The following is a 19,873-nucleotide window of genomic DNA, read 5'->3' on the forward strand; positions in this document are numbered from 1 at the left end:
GTTAGGATGTGTTAAAATGCAAATGTTTACCGCTGCGGGAGGTGCAACACGTTAAGAAACTGCAATAAAATGAGCTGCAAACTCAACTGAACCATGACAAGTGGCTCTGGAACAACAAACCCTAAACCACGCTGACCCTGAAGGTCAAATAACAAACCTCAGATCTTAAATCCAGCAAAGATTACTGTGCAGAGGACCATGAGGGAGGGGGCAGGGGGGGTGGGGGGCACAAAATAAACCAAAACTATCTGTATAGACAGACATAAGACTTTTCATGCTACAGTATCTGTGAGACTGAGAGAGTGGTTCAAATTAATGGAAAAACTGCTGATACTTCAGTTCCCATAGACTCAAATAGGCCAAAGGGAAATGGGCTATTTGAGTTTGTTGATTACATAAATCGACATCACAAGGGAGAAAAAGTTTTGGCCCGGCGGACACTTTGTGGCCCGGCGGACACTTTGTGGCCCGACATTGCAGATTCATGAGAGAAGCTGAGCGAACAGTACAATCTGTGCATTAAAGAGTCACAGAGGTCGGTGGTCGTGGGGTTTTCCAAGTTTATAAATGATGTGAATGTCTTGAAACAGCTTAAGTGTTCATGCAAAGAATGGAAAGGAAATCATAACTCATACAAAGATCAGCAAAATGAAACATTATCATCACTCACAAGCTACACTTTCGTAAATGTACCATCTGAATATGAAGCAGGAGATAAGCCTAAACTGCTACATTTCATTAATTGGCTGCTTATCTGTGACTCCTATTGGATTTTTTTTTTTGGCTGCAAGTGGTTAAATTTCTAGTTCTGCTTTAGGACTTTGAAGTGCTTTGTAAACCTTCTGCTTATGTTGCTGCCATACAGTTATTTGTGGGAAAGCCAGCTCATAATCAACTGCTGGCAGCATACAACCTTGAACAGATGCGAAACCACTCATAGATACAGTTTGTGCTGCATGAATGGTGGCTGTTATGTTGTCTTGACCTGCACAGCAGCTACAGCTAAGTCCTGATCCTGTGGGACTTCATCCAACTGGAGCTCAATCAGGGCAGGGTGGTCAACTTCCCACTGAGGGCACCTGCTATTGGTTCATTTCGCAGCGACACAGCTGCTGCAGCTGTTGCAAAATATTGAAATGACAGTAAGAAATTTGCCTACTTTTCTGCACCAACATGTGATTTTACTTCTAATCAACGATTGTCTACTGAAAACTATTTTCTCAAGCCAACTCCTGTTTTAATTTTACACAATTTTACATCTGGAAGTAGTCTGACCACAGCTCTCCCACAAACAAGACCCTTCGGCCATTAATAGTGAAGCCTCCCATTCCTTTAAAGCCTCTGGGTTCAAATCGTAGCGATTTTTCGATGATAAAAGATTGATAACTAAGAAACTATGTTTTTTGGGCAAAAATAATGTTACATTATTTTAAATAATTATTATTATTACAAAATATTTTCGAACTCTTTTCTTTTAATTGGAATAAGTAAAATAAATATATACACTTTTGTAGAAAATGTCCTTTTGGCCACCTTCCTCTTCTAACACTGACATGAAAACATAATATTAAACAGAGCCCATTGTGTAACAAACCAACACACAGCAATGTTTTCCAGCCCTGAAGGCATCGTCAAATACAAAATGATCTCATGTATTCTGCTATGGAGGATTACTGGAGTGCCATGTCTGTATTTTCCAACATGTAACTCCAGAGAAATCCAATGCCAGGTTTACTGTGTGGAGAAAAAGACACTGCCAGTGAGACAGGCAGATGGACAGACGGCGGGAGGAAGGAAATGCGTGTCAGCTATCCATGGGAAAGTGGACCATGAGGGACTCTTCATACCATGAAGCACACTGGCTGACACAACACGCCAGTTTTAACATGCTGAAATGTTATTGTGGAACTAATGGGCTCCTCCAGAGGTTTAGGAGTGTGGAGTGCCTCCCTTCTCCCTGGAGACGAAACATAAAGAGGAGAGGCATGGAAAACTTGAATTTATAGCAGCAAATACAAACACAGACATCTTCTGAGGTTGAATTACAAAGTTAGAGGGACAAATCTATTCATCGTTTGGTCTTTAAAAATAAGAGAAAAGTGAAAATATAATTCAAAAGAGCCCAGGAAACTACAATTGCCTTCACTCTCATTCTCTTCTACCTGACCTGAAATGTCCTTATTTACAAAAGCTCCTAATTCAGCCTTCTACAATTGGGCAATTTCAATCATTTTTATGTTTTGCATTAACTTATAAAAAGCATTACGCGATTATTAAAGTATGCTTCAACCAGAGGTTAAATTACCTACATCTGAGAGCTGCAAGCCTTATTTGGCAAAGTAAGCACTGCAACAACAAGCTGATTTTACTGTGTAATGATGGTCTGCAAAGGATCTGCTTCTTTAATCTTAAAACAAGCGGATACCAAACACTCCCGTTCACACAGCCAACAAGAGAGCCACACTGTTAATGGAGCGCTGCCCCAGCTGGAGCTCTGCCCTCCCGGCACCGAGCCGAGCCGAGGGGGCATCGGTTAACGCTCGAAACGGAGCCGACACAGCTGCGACACCTTTGGTCTGCCTCTGATCCACGATCAGATCTTAATCCATGTTTGAATATGCTGAGAGCCAATTAAAGTTGACTGATGTGGGATCAGTGCGGGTCAGATTACATCAGATGGATGTTTTCTGTTCCCAGCTTTTCTTAGAGCATCAGGATCAGAAATAGTCTAGTTTAAAAGCCACAGTTTTATACTTTAAATGCAGCTGATCCATCATTAATGCTACTAATTCCACTTCCTCATAAAATAAGGCAAAATGTCTGCTGTGAAAAAGGTCTGTTGTGACGATAAACAACCTTCTCTTTATTTTACCCATAACTGTGACTACTAATGACAGCAAATTATGTTGATTATTATCAGGCAGTTATAAATGTCAGGATGCAGCGGGGGTGAGTAGATGAGAGGTCATCGAGGGCAGACAGCACTCACTAAGAAAAAAAAAAAGATCATACATTTCAGGCAAATGGAAAGTACTCAGACACTTTTAGACACTGTTGAATAAAATGCTTAATGCTGCACCCCTCTGAGTTAAAGAGCGGGTAATTCCCAGCTACATAAAAAAATCTCCCGAACAGTGTCCCTCTCTCTGTCTCTGCTCATCTTCTGATGGTCGGCCGAGCGCTCAATTACCACCCATCAAGCGTTACTGGTTTGAGAGGCTGGGCAACTGGCATGCCCTCTGACCCCCAGCAGAGACTCCGAGATGCTCCGTCTCATCGCAGTCACAAGGCTTTTTTGTTACCCACCGCGACACACTGCCCTTTCTCCCAAACAGAGCACACAATCGCCACGCTCTTTCTCCGGAGAAGACCATATTCCCACCCACAGCCATAATCATAAATGCCATCTCCCCTCCCCCCCCCCGCTCCTCACCACAGATGGCCTGATTGTTTGGCATTCGGAGACTCTGGAAGCTAATACACCATTTGTCTGTAAATCTACAAACCAGCTGATCAGAGGTGGTGAAATATGATGACGAGGAGATAACCCGGGACAGATATGTGTGACTGGCATGCAAGTGTAGGATGTAAAAGGGAGCAATGAAGGGATTTTCTGCTGCGTGTAGAGACAACATCAAAAGAGAAATTTGATTCTATTACTGTTAATTTCATGTTAAAATGTAGCCTGATGTCCTTAAAATCATAAAAGGAGAAAAAGTTAAATGATATGCTTATATGATCTACACCTGCTGAAAAATAATAAGGTTACATACTAAACGTCCCATTTCTCCCTCTTTTTTCCCGCCTTTGTGTGAAGTAAAATTGTGCAGCTGTTTGGAAATTTACACCCAATAAAAAAGCGTAACGACATGCAGTGATGTTTCATATCCTGCACTGCAGGACATCATGCGACAGCACAGTGTAAAAAGTGCCCACTTAAAAAGCCAGTTTGACCACATTTTACTGACAATCAAACACTAAACTACATCACATCCACTGCAGGATAAAACAGCTTAAACAGCTTGACAGTTTAAAGGTTATCCAATCGCAAGTCTGACATTCACCCTAAAAACTAGCCCATTTATCAGGGCTAGAAACTGTAAAAATGAAAATGCTCATCGGGTTTTCACATTTCCGACAACCCTTGAACTAATTACGTTCACCAAAAGCTTCCATAAGGAAAAACATCTGAGATTAAATAGTGACATTTTATCAAAATTACTTCATCCTACATGTCTCATCTAAAATGTTTGCAAAAATGTAACGTTTTTGATTTCTGACTGTCTAACTTCTATTGCACAAAGGACATGTCTGAGTTCTCCCTGGTTCCAGCCATGATGGGAGCTGCAGGGCTTTCTGTTGCTGCTGCAGAGAAAAATGAGCCCACAGTGAGGTTCAGAGGGTTAAACCTGGAACATTGACATTAAATATTCCAGCACAATTATGATGTAGCAGAGTTCATTCTGTTAACCCCTGCTGCTAAATTTATGAGGACAGTAAAAGGCTGAACGCGGGTCTCTGGAGCATTTTAATGCCGTAATGGTTTAAACCGGAGGGAAAAGCTTTTAACCTATGTAGAACATTTGTATTCTCTGCGATTCTGAAACATTTATGAACCTCATTTTAATTTGGCCTTCACAATAATCTCTCTTAATACAACATCAATAAATGCTGCGATAAAAAAAAAAAAGGCTGCAAAACAGAAAAGAAAAAGGCTGCAACTACCTTCAAAGAACCTGTAAGCTTCCCGTTGCTGCACTGTGCGGACAACAAGACAATCACATGAATGTGGCATGCAGCCTGGTGACAGCGACGTGAGCTCAGACGTCATGCGATCGTGCCAAAGAGTCTCCTCTGCACGTGTGCAGTGAACAGAAAGTGACGCCACAACATCAGCAACAATGACAACATCAGTGGTTTTGCATGTTTTGACCCAAAAACTGAAGATTGTACTTTGCATCTATGGAAACTCTCTTCCAGGCAGCCCAGGTTTTGGAAAATCAGCTTGCAGAGACTTGAATATGCAGAGTTACATTTTCCCAACATTACTGAGTTTATTGTTGTGTTGCAATCAAATCAATCTGCACATCGTCTGTTTACGAGTCTGGGAGAGTACTCTTGCATTGATTAAAAGTTGTTTAGAGACTTGCTTGGCTTCAGAAGGAGGTGAGTGAAGACGAAAAGATTGAAAATGAAAGACTTCAGTTTACCGGACCTTTGCAGCTCCACTCTTCATCTCTGCTGCTGCTACATTTGCAGCTGCAAGCATAAAACACCTGAACCTCCAAAACAAACTGTTGTTGGTGGAGTTGCATTGTGGATATCGTCGGCACCTTTTGACAAGGAAGAAGAATACAGGTCTTAAAATAAGGTGATATCTCTGGTTCTGCTGCACCGATTTTTATATTTTGGATTATATTTTCAACAAAAACAATGATTATAGCTGCAGCCGCTGTGCAGAAGTGTATCTTAACTCGAGCCCCTGCAGGTTGATTATCTCCCTCTAGGGAAATAAAAGCACCACAAGTTGCCTGGTAGGAGTGAAATTAGCAGTAAAGTACTCAAAGTTAAATTAAAAATGGCAAAAACATGCAAAACAATATTCAACGTGAATCATGTGACGAACAACGACATCCGAGCTCGGACACCAAAACAAACACACACAGACTCACGAAAAAAAAAAAAAACTTGACCGGATTGAAAATGTATCGGCACACAGGATACATTCTAACCCGCCGCGGTTACCTTTCCAGTTACTAACTGACACACACGCAGGCCGCCCCGGCTCCTGCGCTCCCTCGGGCAGGACGCCACACTCCACCGGGAGACGCCCACTGTCCAGGAACGCCCAGCAGCTGTCCTGCAGCACGTGGCAGAAGCTGCGACAGGGCAGGTGCAGAGGCGCAGCAGCGGAGGAGGAGCACCTGGGTGCCAGCAGGAGGCAGAGGAACCACTCTGCACTGTGGTGGCACCCCGCTCCCGTGAGCCACGCCCACTCCTGTAGGACCGCCCCCACCTCCTCCACAGACGTGTGGTTAAAAAAGTTGGGCAGCATGAAAAGGTTTGACTGCTTGCAAACGGGCCAATCAGAGGCCACGGGGAGACAAGGTGGGTCAGACGTACTGATGTGACTCCGAGCACCCTGAACAGTCCCGTTAACTTCAGAAAGGCCACCTACAACCCTGACATCTGACCCCATATCATCCCTGGACCCTGATCCATCCCACTCCCCAACCCGAGAACCCTCCTCCACCCCCTCCCCTCTGAACCTGCCTGTATTACCCGTCACGCTGGGGGTAGCGCTCTCCACTTTTTCCGTCACGCCTCCGTTAGTAGTCCTGGTGGTTGGGGTCGCGTTCCATGCCTCGTCAAACTTATGGATTTCTGTGGCCACATCGATGATTACTTCCCCGACCCCGGACAGGTTGTCATCTTCCTCCTCCTCCTTCCTCATCTTTGCACCACTGGCTGTCGTGGTGGCATCTGTCGTGGCGGCACCTGTCGTGGCGGCACCTGTCGTGGCGGCACCTGTCGTTGCGGCACCTGTCATTGCGGCACCTGTCGTTCCCGATGCCTGTGTCGGGATTTCTGTGGTTGGTTCTGGACCTGGGAACCACAACCAGGCCTCCAAGCTCCCGGCACAGAGAACCAGGAGGAGGAACCACGTCTGGACCCTCAACATGCTGCTGGCTCCTGTAACAATACTCTCACTGTCTCCCTAAAGTGCCACCTGTCAACCAGTCAGCAGTTAAATCCAAGCTGTTCAAGGGCCACTGAGCATCCACTGAATGAAAGCACAGACATAAAAACTGCTCTGGCCCAGAGACCCTCCCTCCAGAGCTCCCAATGCAAAATCTGCTGCAGACTCCCTCTTGCCTGGACAGGGGAGGGGAGGGGGGACCCAATTGTGGAGGCAGGCTTGTTACGTGATGATAGAGGTCATTGGTTACTTAGAGTTGCCCCAACACACTAAAACTCCTCCCCAGCGTGACTTGACGAGTGGCTCCCCTAAGACCTCTTCAGCAACATGGAGCACACATTCCTGTTACCACACAGACACGCCCGTCCTGAACAAAAATATCCCCAGAAAAATATAATATAAATATAAGAAACAGGTTTGGTTCATATTGTGCAAAACCCAAAGCTGTCATGTGTTACAAAACAAGTACAACTCTCAAGTTCAAAGGATGCTTGCTCAGCAAGTATTTACAGAAGAGCAATTTGTTCACTTTACTATAGTGATTTGAGTGAATTCACTTGAGTGAATAAATGCTTTAAAAGCAAATAAAATTAGTTTCCAAGTTACTTTTCAAATTGTAAAGGTTTTTAAAAAAAACATGACAGGTTTCTAACAATCTTGACATCCACTCTAAACTTCTATATGTATAATCATCTCCCATTAATCATCTCATGACCCTTCAGACTTCAGACTGTGTCCCTTTGGAGGGGCCTGACCCCTAGAGTGGGAACCAGGGGTCTAAATCATGCACAGTAACTGTTTAAGCAGCGACAGGGGAAAAATTTAGCTCACCAATTGTTACTGTCAAGGAAATTCTATTGTTTAGTGATGACATAAGGAACACACCGACACCAGGAACTAACTGTTCCTGCTACATGTCGATCATGTCTGACTCTCGGCCTCACTGTATTCAGCCAAGAACACAAGGTGTTCCTATAGTTGAGCCAGTGTGAGAGTCCAGACAGAGAGGTGAAGCAACCCGACATTGCCATACGTTGCGGCCTCTCTCCTCGTACGAGCTGCTGCCAATAAACATCACTGCGTTGACACCCAAATCGGTCTCCTCTACTTTCTTCACCTCATCTCCACGATTTCCATCGCAGTTACTAACGGTCTAACAATGAAAAACTGTAAACCAACGTAAAGGATTTGAGGACTTCTTCAGCTGCTGTTGTTGTTGGAATAAAATAAAGAAGAAAAATGAGCAGAGCAGCTGAGAGACGAAGACCACATTGTGAGATTATCAAGCGAACGTTGAAGCTGCCACCAAAACCGACCTGCAGCACCAGAGAGATGGTTTCATTTACCAGCAACAAAAGTGCAGCATTCAATTACACAATGCTGACGGGTCGGTCTGTTAACTGTCTGATTTATTACTGTGTTTCTCAGATAACCACAAAAACCAAAAAAGTAAACCACAAAGTACATTTTCTGGTGCTGTGGGAGGTTCGTGATTGAACAGCGTGAACACAGCTGGAGAGACAGCAGCTGAGAGAGTGAGGCAGCAGGAGGAGGGCGGATCGATGTCTTAAGCTGCCGTCCCGCGGGACCGACTCCATTGCCTCATCGGAGAAAATCCTCGGAACATGTTCCACTTCCAGGTTCTCACAGACGGGCAGGAGGGACCCTCCCCTGCCTCCCAGCCTGCCTCCTCCTCCGCACGGCCCAGAGTGCCCCCCATCACTCAGCTGCCCGCCTCATCTGCCAGGCTCAGACATCCAGCTGTTACACATTCCAGCCCGCGGACCTCCCACGCCCACGCTGCATGATATGCTGCATCGTTTGTGCATTCACACAGTACCACCGCCTCTGCTGCTGTAAGCACATGTGCTGCATGCTCTCAGACGGATGATGAACGGGACAAGAGGAGACATTTATAACACAAACAGACTGTCGGATGAATCAAGATGGATGCTTCACACTGTACTTGCTTCATGCAGAGCTAACGTAGTATCATCATACTATTATTTAGAGCCAATTATGCATAGAAGAGTCTATGATCGACGAATCGGCCATGTCAATTTGCTCCTGTTTCTAGTCTAAAACTAGTAGTGCTGCAACATACGTTTATTCAAATTGATGTCCTCTTTTTAAACAAATGTGTTTTTTTCCACAGAGGGAGCCAGTATAAGCAAGGTACTTTCATATTATTACCAAGAATGAGCATGAATAAAATCTGTAAATAACAGATAAGATGAGCTCCTGTTTTAGTTTTGCAGTAATTACCAAAAGCAATTAGAGACATCCTGACTTTGTTTCCTTTTTGCATTGTGAAGCTGATTCTGCAGTGAGATTTCTGGTCTCTCTCCAGAGCACCGAATGTAAACTGGTTTCTTAACAACAAACACATCAGAAACATCAGAATCTGCTAGTTGAAAAAAATATCTATTGAAGATTTAAGCAACAAACAGACCCAGAAAATGTGCGATTTTATAAAAAAAAATCTCCACTTAAAATTCAAGCATTATGATACCAGATGTGGCGTTCATGTTCCTCACATGTGTCCATACATCACCATTATCGCCCTGCAGGTTCTCTCACATACGTTACCTCTTCCTGTTCATCACTATGAGCTGTCAGCTGTTCCAACCTGCACGGGGCCACGAGCAGGGTAAGTAAACACACCGCAGCATCACGCTGCACTGAGTCAGTGGACGACACTTTCTGAAGGCAGCTGCTGTCTGTATGTAACAGTACGTACATATGCATGCAGCAGAGTGAATTACAGTCACGTCAAGAAGACTGCAGCTGCACATTAAAGCTCCAGTGACAGGAAATATTTCCTCCTTTAACAGTTAGACATCATTAGCAGTGGTTAAACTCAGATTCCTCAATGAAGTAAAAGTACAAACAGCAAAAAGTACATAAAGTATCAAAGTAAAAGTACTCGTTTTGCAGCAAAACGTCTCCTGTGACTCACGCAGCAACATATAAGAGAATTTTATTGGTGTAGCTGCCAGAGCGGGTTAAGTTTGTTTAGTCCAGAGGTTTCCAACGTAAGGGTCACACCCCAGTGGAGAGTCTCGAAATAAAGCTGAGGAACTTAAGGAGGATGGATATTTTATTTAACTTAATCATTCTGTTGGATATTAAGTCCTGCATAAATGTTGGCCTCAACAAAAACAAGCTGCTTCTGGAGCAATTCGCTGTGTCTCCGCCACCAGCAGCTTCCTTTTCTGCAGCTGGAGTCGACACAAGAGCAGGTGTGTTCCCTCACCAGTGTGCTCTGGTTAAAAGAACACACCCGAGCGTGTGAACTGTGGGAAATGAGTACGGTGAGACAGAAACACGATACACCAATTACACAGAGACCCTGAGGCTGCTGAGCCTGAATAAACCCCAGCGGGGATATGGGATCTTTCTTTATTGGATAAAAGATGTCAGATAAGAGAAGGAGCAAGATGTGAGAGGAAGAGGCGAAGCATTCTCCAAAAGCGTTCTGCCATTTAAGCCGGTGGTCTGTGCAGCCGCAGAAAAGATAGAAATGCAGGAATAAATCTGCTGGTGACATGTATGTCCATCCCAAATATGGATATTTAATTAAATAAAACACAGCAATCAAGGAACAGATAATGCATCAGTTCCGCAATAATCATTTTTATACACCACTGGAAAACACCAGAAACCCCTTCAGCACTGCACTGCACTGCCAGAGACGGATTAGCTCTGAAGGACAAACATGAGGATTACTGCTTTTCAGCTAGTGGTGTCCACATAGTTTTGGTCATATGCATCCATGTGCTTCAATCAGCCAGCAGATGGCAGCAGAACAGAGGCTGAGTTTATGTGTTGATCGCTGGCTTCAGTCATAAATGAAGGAAAAGGACAAACAGAAATCCACTATTATTATTATGAAAGATTATTAAACTAAATTAACCGCATTGATGTTGTGTTGTACTTTTGTTTACAACAAGTATCTTCAAAAGGGCCTTGAATACAGCTGAAAACTACGGTTGAAGAACTTTCCTGCAGCCACAAACTTTAACACAATGTAGGACACTAAAACACAAAATGTTTTTGAAAAAGTGCTTCAATGGATGTGCTTTTTTTAGATTTCATTTAAGGAGTTGCATAAAAGAAGAAGAACAGGAAACCAGAACCAGAAACATCTTCCGCACCGTTCTCGTTTCAAACCAAGTAAGAAATCTGCATTTGCATGTGCATCTACAGTCGATAACTTTAGATCCATGACACTCCTCACAGATCTTCTTCGAACCTGCTGCACTCTCCACTTATCAAATAGCTCAAATTCTTCAAAGCCAAGAAGCAGAATAAAAGAAAGTTCCCCGCGGGGCATCTCTGGCAGCTCACCAGAAATCAACACCCATGACACTCCTCCTCCTCCCCTGTGGTATGTCGAAGTGGGTCTTTGGCAAGAACAAAAGAAGGGCATTTTCAGACAAGAGGGTGTGAGACACTTCGCGGTAAGTCCCTCATCCAGCCTCAATGCTGGATTCACGAAGCAGCACGGGAGACAAGACAGTCGACTCCTTGTTTGGAGAATCATTGAATGAGGACGTTTGTTGAAGAAAGCCGGCAGTAAAGAGAAATAATGGGGTGAGTGGCGTTGAGTCTGGTGGCTGCTTTTGAACGTGAGAAACACAAAATACGTGAGAAGACGCATCTAAATGACTGACAGAAGAAAATTAAAGGCAATTATGGAGCTTTTTACATGATTCAAGCTAAACATGAAACCTATTCAACGGGCGGGATTCTCCATATAATCTCTAACGGCACCATCTTATCGGTTGTCCCACCTGTCAGAGGTACATTTTTACAGCTGCAGCCGGAGGGGACGTGAACCAGAGGCTTCAGTTCTGCAGCTTTAAATTCCTGCAGCCCAGCTACTGGACTCCAGGGCAAGTACTGCTCATAACTGCTGATGGCTGTGCAGAAAATTACACACGCATCAGTACATGACGATGCAACTCCATCACTGACATTATGGCCAGAGGTTTCAGGGTTTTCCCTCCATTATACGGATTAGGCTCAGCCCCACAGCTGAATTATCGACCATCAAACTTCTTTCATTTCTTTGCACTAGTTGCTATTGCACACTTGTTTACTCCTGAAGACACTGAGCTTTAGTTGAAAAGCAAACCTACTCCGATAAAATGAGATCAAACTTGTCACACACACAAAGACATGTTAAAGATCAGGCTGTTTCCTCCCTGACGTGACATGAACATGGAGCACAGAGCCAACAAACGGTCAGAAGTGGAGTTGGATCATTAATCTCTGCACGTCAGTGAGACAAAGTGAGGACGAGCCTCCGAGCGTCTGATTTATGTGACTGAGTGACTGAGGAAGGTCGAGGCCTCTGTTCTGGCAGCCGTTCAGCCGCTCTGGATGATACAAGCACTTGGCCTGTTTGACCACCGCAGTGGAAATGATGAACGGTGCTTCCTCCTCCACGCTCTCAGGACCGCTGCGATGCACCGAGCAAAACATGTTGACCGAATGGAAACGTTGCCCACGAGAGTCACCTCACAGGAACGCAGAGAGGAGTCACTGGAGTGAGCTGGTTAATAAATCCATGATTAATGTCTCGTCTGTTGAGAACAAAAAGCGTCTCTGTGAGAGGTGTCATGAACTGTGATTGTGCATTGGAGCGCACGGAGGAAAGTGTAGCTGCAGGCTGTCTTTTTGAGTTTACAATTTCCTTTTCAGCCTGCAGAACCAGTCGACTTAAATGTGAATTAGAAAATGCTCTAAATTTAACATTTCCTGTTTCCCACACTTCTTTTTTAGGGGTTACTAAATTTCAGGTTGATATGTGAGACTCCACGTAGTGCACTCGGTTCTAATAAAAATACAAACTTCTGATTTTGCATATTTGTACCTTATAAATTGCTAATAATTTTGAAAACTGCATTTGCATGGTGTAAACTTTAGTTTCGGGTATATGAGCAACGTGCGTCGCATGTAAACAAACTGTAGACGGCAGCGTCTTCATGGCACAAGTCCAAGCTCTCATCAGGAGTTCCTACAATTAGAAATCAATGCATGCTATTTGTGGACAACTGCTGATTATATCTTAAAGCAGGTGGGAGAAGAAAACCACAGCCCACATCATCATCAGCAGCTCTGCAGCTGAGGAAACAAAGCAGAAACACCGAGCAGCTCCTGAGCGGCCGCTCCAGATGCACGTCAAGATAAGGCCGCACAGAAAGAAGAAGATGGGAAGCAAAACATCCTCTCGCCCCTCAGCATGAGATCACACCTCCGCTGTGTGACAGTCACCTCTAAATCGGAGGCAGCAGGTAGAAAACACCCACATCTGCCTCTGAGGCTTTTAAAGTCTCCTCCAGAGAGTTTTGATGTTCCAGTGGTTACAGATCTAAAGCTCAATTTGAGACACATACAATAAAAGCTGTAATTACACATAAAATAGGGAGTTAACCTCAGAGGAGAAATGTCCTCGAGGCCATGTAGAAAACAAGGAGTGCCAGAAGTTTGCTTTAAGAAGCCAAACTGCTGCTGTTTAGTCAACCTGTACATACAAACATGTGACTGATGAACACATTCAGGGCGATGAAGCCCTGAGCAAACGGTTTCTATGGGTTTAATGGAAAATACAAGTCAAGATTAACCAAAATAAGATAAGTCATGATCGGTCTAGATAAGTTATAACACGCCAAAATCTCTGTGGAAGTAATGATAAATCGAGGTAAGTCAAGATCTGTCACACTAAGATAAGTCGAGAAAAAAAACTATCAGGTAAAGTCTGGATAAATTGTGAAAGCATACGGCAGAGGAAGAGATGTGATGAGTCCAAAGAAACAAAATATGACAAGATGATACAAGACACATAACGGTAAGTCTACATAAGTCATCAGAAGCATGACAATAAACTAAGTCAAGAGGAGATCCTCATCATGCTCAGTGGCTATGTAAAAACATTTCTTAATACATCACAGAAGCACAACAAGAGAAAAAGTAAAAACACAGTGCGGTACATTGAAGTAGAAATATTAATGTGTCACGTTAGATTATATCTAAAGCAGCTGAGCCAGACGTGTTCTCTATCCAAACCCAAACCTGAAAGAGTCATCATCATTTCACTGTAATTAGTGGTGAGATGTGTTTTCGTTAATGAAACCGAAGCAGTTAAAGTAATAACTTGCTCTGTTTTAACATAAACAAACATCTGTTATGCTTCAATGACATAAATCTGAGATTTAACCACACAGGTTTGTGGGAAACACTGGCTGCCATACAGGAAAAAAATATTAAAGGCATTTAATATTAAAGGCAGAAGATGATTAAATTAGAGAAGTTGTAATCACTTAATGTTGGATTTTTGCTTTATTGATCCCGAGAAGGGAAATTGAACTTGACAAATGAGAATCCTTTACCACTCTATTACCTCAGTATCTTTAACCTGCAGCTTTAAATACAACAAACGTATGAAGTTTCCACATCAGAAACATAATAAATGTTCCGCATTTAATGAGGTCGAGGCGCCAACAGATGAAAATATCAGTGAACAAATTCCCCCATTAAGTGCAGCGCAAGCATTTTTCTGAAGGTCGAAATGGTCCTCGTGTTGAGACAGGCTGGACCAGCTGTGCATTCAGGAAACAAACTCTGAAATTAGGAGAAATAAACAGTCTGTCTCGGGTCTAATTACCCCATGAGCTGCCTTGGATTCTGTTTCCTTTTCCATCCTGAACGAGCACCACTCAGCTATCTATGTTTACAGCTATTAATTTAGTGCCGCAGTACACCGGGTTTTATTATCCTCATTTGTTGTCTGCTTCGATAAAATATAGGATCATATATAATGACAGAGAGGCCGTTTGGCCACCCAGGGGAAAACGTCTGCTGTTTGTGTTTCGGCATACTTTCTCAGAGCGCTTACATGCAACATAAACGCAGCTACAGTAAATCTAAGAGGCGCCTAACGCAGAGAAAGAAAACAAAGAGGGTGTAAATTCTGGGAAAAATCCACCCTCGGATCCTCCGACACTGTCAGAGATTAAATTGTCCTTCTATGATGCTCGTTGTTTGAAAGGAGCTCTGCACATTCCTTATTTGGCAGATTCACTTTCCAACGAGCTGCTTCAGACTTACTGTAAACATTTCTGACATTTCCCAGAAACCCTTTCAAACCTGCTGCATTTATCACGTTAAACTCACTTTAGTTGTGTTTTTATGAATAATTCAACATGTAAATCACCAATCTGAGCATCACAACCCCGTGTATGAAATTGAACGTATTGTTGTGGATGTTTTTCAGTCATTAAACTCACTGCAACAGGAGAAACGTTGAAATAGTGTAATTTGCGTAGGTTAAGATAATAGAAGCAGCAGAGTGAAAAGATTTCCAGTAATGAGTCCGGACTGTTCGATATGTTGATGATCACATGCAGAAAAAGTTTCTTATTCTATGCTGACAATAACTCGTCAAATTCAACCAAAGAAGAAAATACACAAAAAAACCAAGCCTGAATTCCTGTTAGAGGGTTACTGAGTATTTCTACATATACAGTACTCTGCCTCTACATGAACGTGTGGGCATGGCTGAATCATGTTTGTGTGTTTAGTGTCGAGTGTGTGCGTGTGCAGTCTGCACAATTACAATGATGATGATGACAATGAAGTGTGTCTTTCTCTGGTAGGGACTGACGAAGCCTATAAATCACCAGCCTACACACACACACACACACACACACACACACACACACACACACACACACACACACACACACACACACACACACACACACACACACACACACACACACACACACACACACACACACACACACACACACACACACACACAATCTGACCATACTGCACTGCAACACATCTCTGTATAATATTGTAAAGTCTTGCTGGAAGGACTTTAATGTGTTAAGTGCCATGAAATAATCAATGTTGTGATTTGGCGCTATGGAAGTAAAATTGAATTGAATTGAATTGAATTGAATTGAATTGAATTGAATTGAATTGAATTGAATTGAATTGAATTGAATTGAATTGAATTGAATTGAACCTCCACGGACTCTTAAACCTGCTTCTAATCTTTCATTAAACATTGATTGAAAAGTAGAGATGAGTAGTAACATGTAATATTTGTATAAAACAGCAGCACACACACACACACACACACACACACACACACACACACACACACACACAGAGAAGACGAACCAGGCACAGGCTGAGAGGCCCGAGGGTACACGGTGCCAGAGCCTCTGTTTCAATACACTTGACATTTCTTGTTAGAAAGTCCATCCAACAAGGGCTACAAGGCTCAACGTATCCAAACAGAGATGCAAAATATTAACCGAGACATCAAATGTCCTGAAAGAGAAACAAAATGACCACAAAGGAATGCAATGAGAGCACAAACAAAGAGACCTCATCATTCATGGTCACTTTTCATATCTTTCAATCTGGTGATGGAGCTCTTACGTTCTGGTTGCGAGGAAACCTGAAGCACAACGACTGTAACACTGCAGAAAACGACCACAAAAATATTTAAAAAAAAAAAAATCCCCTGAGGTAGTTACTTCAGGTTAGTGCATGATCTGCTCAACACGGACGTCACATTTTCTTCTTTTAAATCCACTTTTTCAAATCAAACAAAGCCCAGAGACGGCACAGTGAAGTATCATAAGCTATTCATAAATTCCCTATGAACAAGTCCAGACATTCACATCGACCACAACCTCATTCCAGCCTGAAAAACCAAGCTTTAATCAGGTCTGCAAAACTCTGAATTATAATGTCAGCATTTACATTTTAACCACAAGCTGCTTGAAAAGACATTCCTGCTGTTTGTCAGCATTTACACAACATTTTACTGTATTTTCTGCACATTATTTTTGCAGTGTTTTTGTATTTCTAAATGTTTTGCAGACATTTTCACGAGAAAAAAAACAAACCTGCCCAGGAATGAATACATGCATTGAAAACTGCTAAATAAAGAAAGAATCAAGTCATATCTTACCTCTCCGCTGTGATTTTATCTGCGAGACCACCAGCAGCATGAAGATGCAGGTCTGAGAGCCCAGCCTCGACCACCTGTCGCGTCCACGCATCCTTGGAGAGTCTTTATTGACACTTGTGACAGAGAAAGAAAATTAAATCCTGTCAGACGCTTTGAGTTGTTTTCATCTCCAGCAGACAGCGTCAGCAGCTGGTGGAGAAAAATAAACCTCTAGTGAGGGCAGCTTCACCCAAACACCGTCTACCTGCGGAGGATGTGCGCACCTTTACGCACTGCAGTGAGCGCAGACGACCAGTATCAGGCCGGAGGAAATCAGCTTCCAGCGCAAGGTTTTCAAAGTAAAAGCGTCACTGACGGACACTTTCTTCTGTAAAGAAAGAAAAAAAAAAAAAAAGTTATTGCCCACCAACATTCATTATGGATACTAACAAACGCTATTAAAAAAAAAAAACGTTAAAAAAACAACAACAACTTGGTTTGAAAGCAAACATTATACTGATATTATTTGATAATTTTAGTAACTGGTTATTTTGTAGATTAAGTTTAATAATGCAAAAACAATGATATTATACTATTGATTGAGCTTTTGACCTGCCGTATAAAGTAGGTTATATAATGGAGGCCAGCAACCAGCATCCCCAGGCTAGTGGCTGATATTCTTTAGCTACTTTCTAGCATTGCAGACTAGTGACTAATATTCATAAAATACTCTCTGGCATCCCTCCGCTGGTCCTGTGCAGTCTCTGACTTCAATAAAATGCTTTTATTTTGAAAGCAGCTATCTATTTGAGAAGGACTCCGTTCATTTGCTCTGCAGCTGAGGCCTGAGGACCACATTTCAAATAGGTTTATGAGGTTTGAACCCTCTCAAACGTCCCCTCAAGGCTCCAAAAAGACGTGAAACCAACTATATCTAATCTGTACGTTACTGGGTGGCAGCTGACACCAGCAGAGCTAAAACTAAATAACAAAATTAAAGAACACAACAGTCCTGAAACATGGATGGAGGCCCTGAAATGATTAAATGTGCCTGTGAGAACAGCCACTAAACGGAGCCTGTGGTGACATAGTCCTCTCCGAAGGTAAATGCCCGTGCGGGGATTTTCTGATTACGGAGCTATAAACTCTAAAAGGCAGTCCGATGTAAAGTTTTCCATATGTTCAACTGGGTCTCTTGTTCAGACATGTTGGCCTGCAGTGTGGCACCTGTCTGCGGTCTGGACTCACAACTGCATTCCTCAACCGGAGAAAGGCTTCTTACGATGACAGATGCTCCAGAACCACCACCCATCAGTGGTGGAGGAATATTCAGAGACTTCACCTGAGTTAAAAACACAGACACACGTCAGGAGAAAATACTCTGCTATGTCAAAAGTCTTCAATATGAGGATGTAATTCAAGAAAAATGTACTTTAGGTGTGAAAAGTAAGGGGACACGTGTGACTGGTACAGTGTTTTACATTATTAGACTATTAGTCATGTGTTACTGAAGTGGGGTTCATTATTAACCAATTTCAGTAGTATAGGGCTGCAACTACTAATTATTTTCTTGATTAATCAGCTAAACGTTTCGGTACAAATTTCAGGGCCTTATAATCCTTTACTTCTTCTATTTGATGAGTTTTTACTTCACATTTTGGACGTAAATTCTATATTTACGAGACAGCGTTTAATGTTTAAATTAAAACCTCAAAATATAACTTAAAAGTTATTAAAGATATCCCCATCTTTTCCAGCTGCAATATTACAGTGAAGCAATATAATATGTAATATATCAAACGTTAATGTGCTTCTTGTCCTCGAGTTTTTCATTCATATGACCCTTTACATTTTGGACGCATATATTGTATTTATTTTAAGTTTCAAATGAATAATGCCAAATAGGTATAAAGTACGAGACATTATTATTACATTATCAAATTTTAGCTGATTATTTTCTTGATTAATTGACTAATTTGTCCAACATGGTGGTGAATGAAAAGCAAAGTGTATCTTTAGAGGGTCGTTCGTCGCTTTGCTTCCTCTTTTCCCTGCAGTTGTAGTTTGTAGACTGTAGTTTACTTATCTGTTGGTAAATGATATTTAAAATATATTTTTTGTGTTATAGTCTTTGAAATGACGCCAAAAGCCTGTGTCCAATTCCAGCTTGATTGCGTGACGTGACCCACCACCATGTTACTGCCCCCTGGTGGCGTGGCATGCTAACAACCCCAAAATGTAGAAACGAGGAAACCAAAAAAACCCACTCCTATTAGCTCTAATACAGGCCTCTTAATTGTGATAAATAATGACCAAAACAAATTTAAATACTAAGGAGCCAATGCTGAGGTGTTTTATTTAAACGTTTTCTTACTTATGGGGGTATTTTCTTCCACTTAGTCACACATGAGGTCACTTCTTTCCAGACTGTCACATATTGAGGCAACCTAGAGGGCACAACATGAGCCCCTCAAAGGACACTGTGGCTTTAGTTCACTTTTGACTTGTTAAATCCAACAAACACCTAAATTATTAGAAATAAGTGAGAAAAGAGATCCACCAAATTACAAAATGTTGAAGAAAAATGGATAAAATGAAAGACTTGGGTAGCTCAGATTTGTGCTCGAATTATTATTTTTTTAAATAGAAAGCTGCAAAGTCTTTCTTTCAGACTAGGCTTTCACAGCTTGATGAGTAGAAAGGAAAGTGAGTGTAAGTGTTACAGGGTTTGTCAGAACAAGTCCTGAACAGAAACGTGCCTCCCTGTCTGGATCCCCTGCTCCTCATTTCACTGTCAATCCTGTCTGCACACGTAAAGCTAAGTCCACTTTTCCACTGTCATTTCTGCACCAGCAGCTGTGTTGTTGTTCCTCCTCCTCCTCGCTCGCACTTTAAATTGAAATTCCATCCGTCTTCTCTCCTGCTCTCGGCTGTCGGGAGCTCAGGAAGATTCATCTGGAAGGTAGCAGTTATGTGAACGAGTGCAACACTCATGAACACCCGTCATCTTTGTCTGAAAACACACTAGGACAGTGTGTCATGCCAGCAACAAATATTTTTTTGGTGCATTTTAAATACTGCAAAGTTTTTCCTTTTCTGGGTCTCTAAAAACATTAAGTGGTTCTCTCACTCTTTGAAACTGGAGTTTGTGAATTTGAACCCAAACTGTGTTCAAAGTAAATCGATCTGCT

The 19,873-nt window shown here is 42.5% G+C and overlaps 1 protein-coding gene across 8 annotated transcripts in view; it reads right to left on the bottom strand.

Moving 5' to 3' along the window:
* Window positions 1-16,956, bottom strand: part of LOC138620775 (collagen alpha-1(XVIII) chain-like) — a 30,089-nt gene extending 13,133 nt beyond the window's left edge. For 3 of the 8 annotated variants that reach the window (XM_069698263.1, XM_069698261.1, XM_069698258.1), the window contains exon 1: window positions 6,274-6,829. In XM_069698263.1, the coding sequence (XP_069554364.1) occupies window positions 6,274-6,682 (409 nt within the window). In that variant the 5' untranslated portion in view covers window positions 6,683-6,829. Of the gene's footprint in view, window positions 1-5,745; window positions 6,187-6,273; window positions 6,830-16,703 lie in introns of those variants that run through there. The other 5 variants (XM_069698262.1, XM_069698260.1, XM_069698266.1 and 2 more) reach the window with 5 other exon arrangements.
* Window positions 16,957-19,873: the final 2,917 nt, after the last annotated feature.

This window comes from Brachyistius frenatus, unplaced genomic scaffold, assembly GCF_029030835.1.
Source record: "Brachyistius frenatus isolate BFR_SWC_R1_liver_20210118 unplaced genomic scaffold, ASM2903083v1 Contig_26, whole genome shotgun sequence".
Lineage (NCBI taxonomy): Eukaryota > Metazoa > Chordata > Actinopteri > Embiotocidae > Brachyistius > Brachyistius frenatus.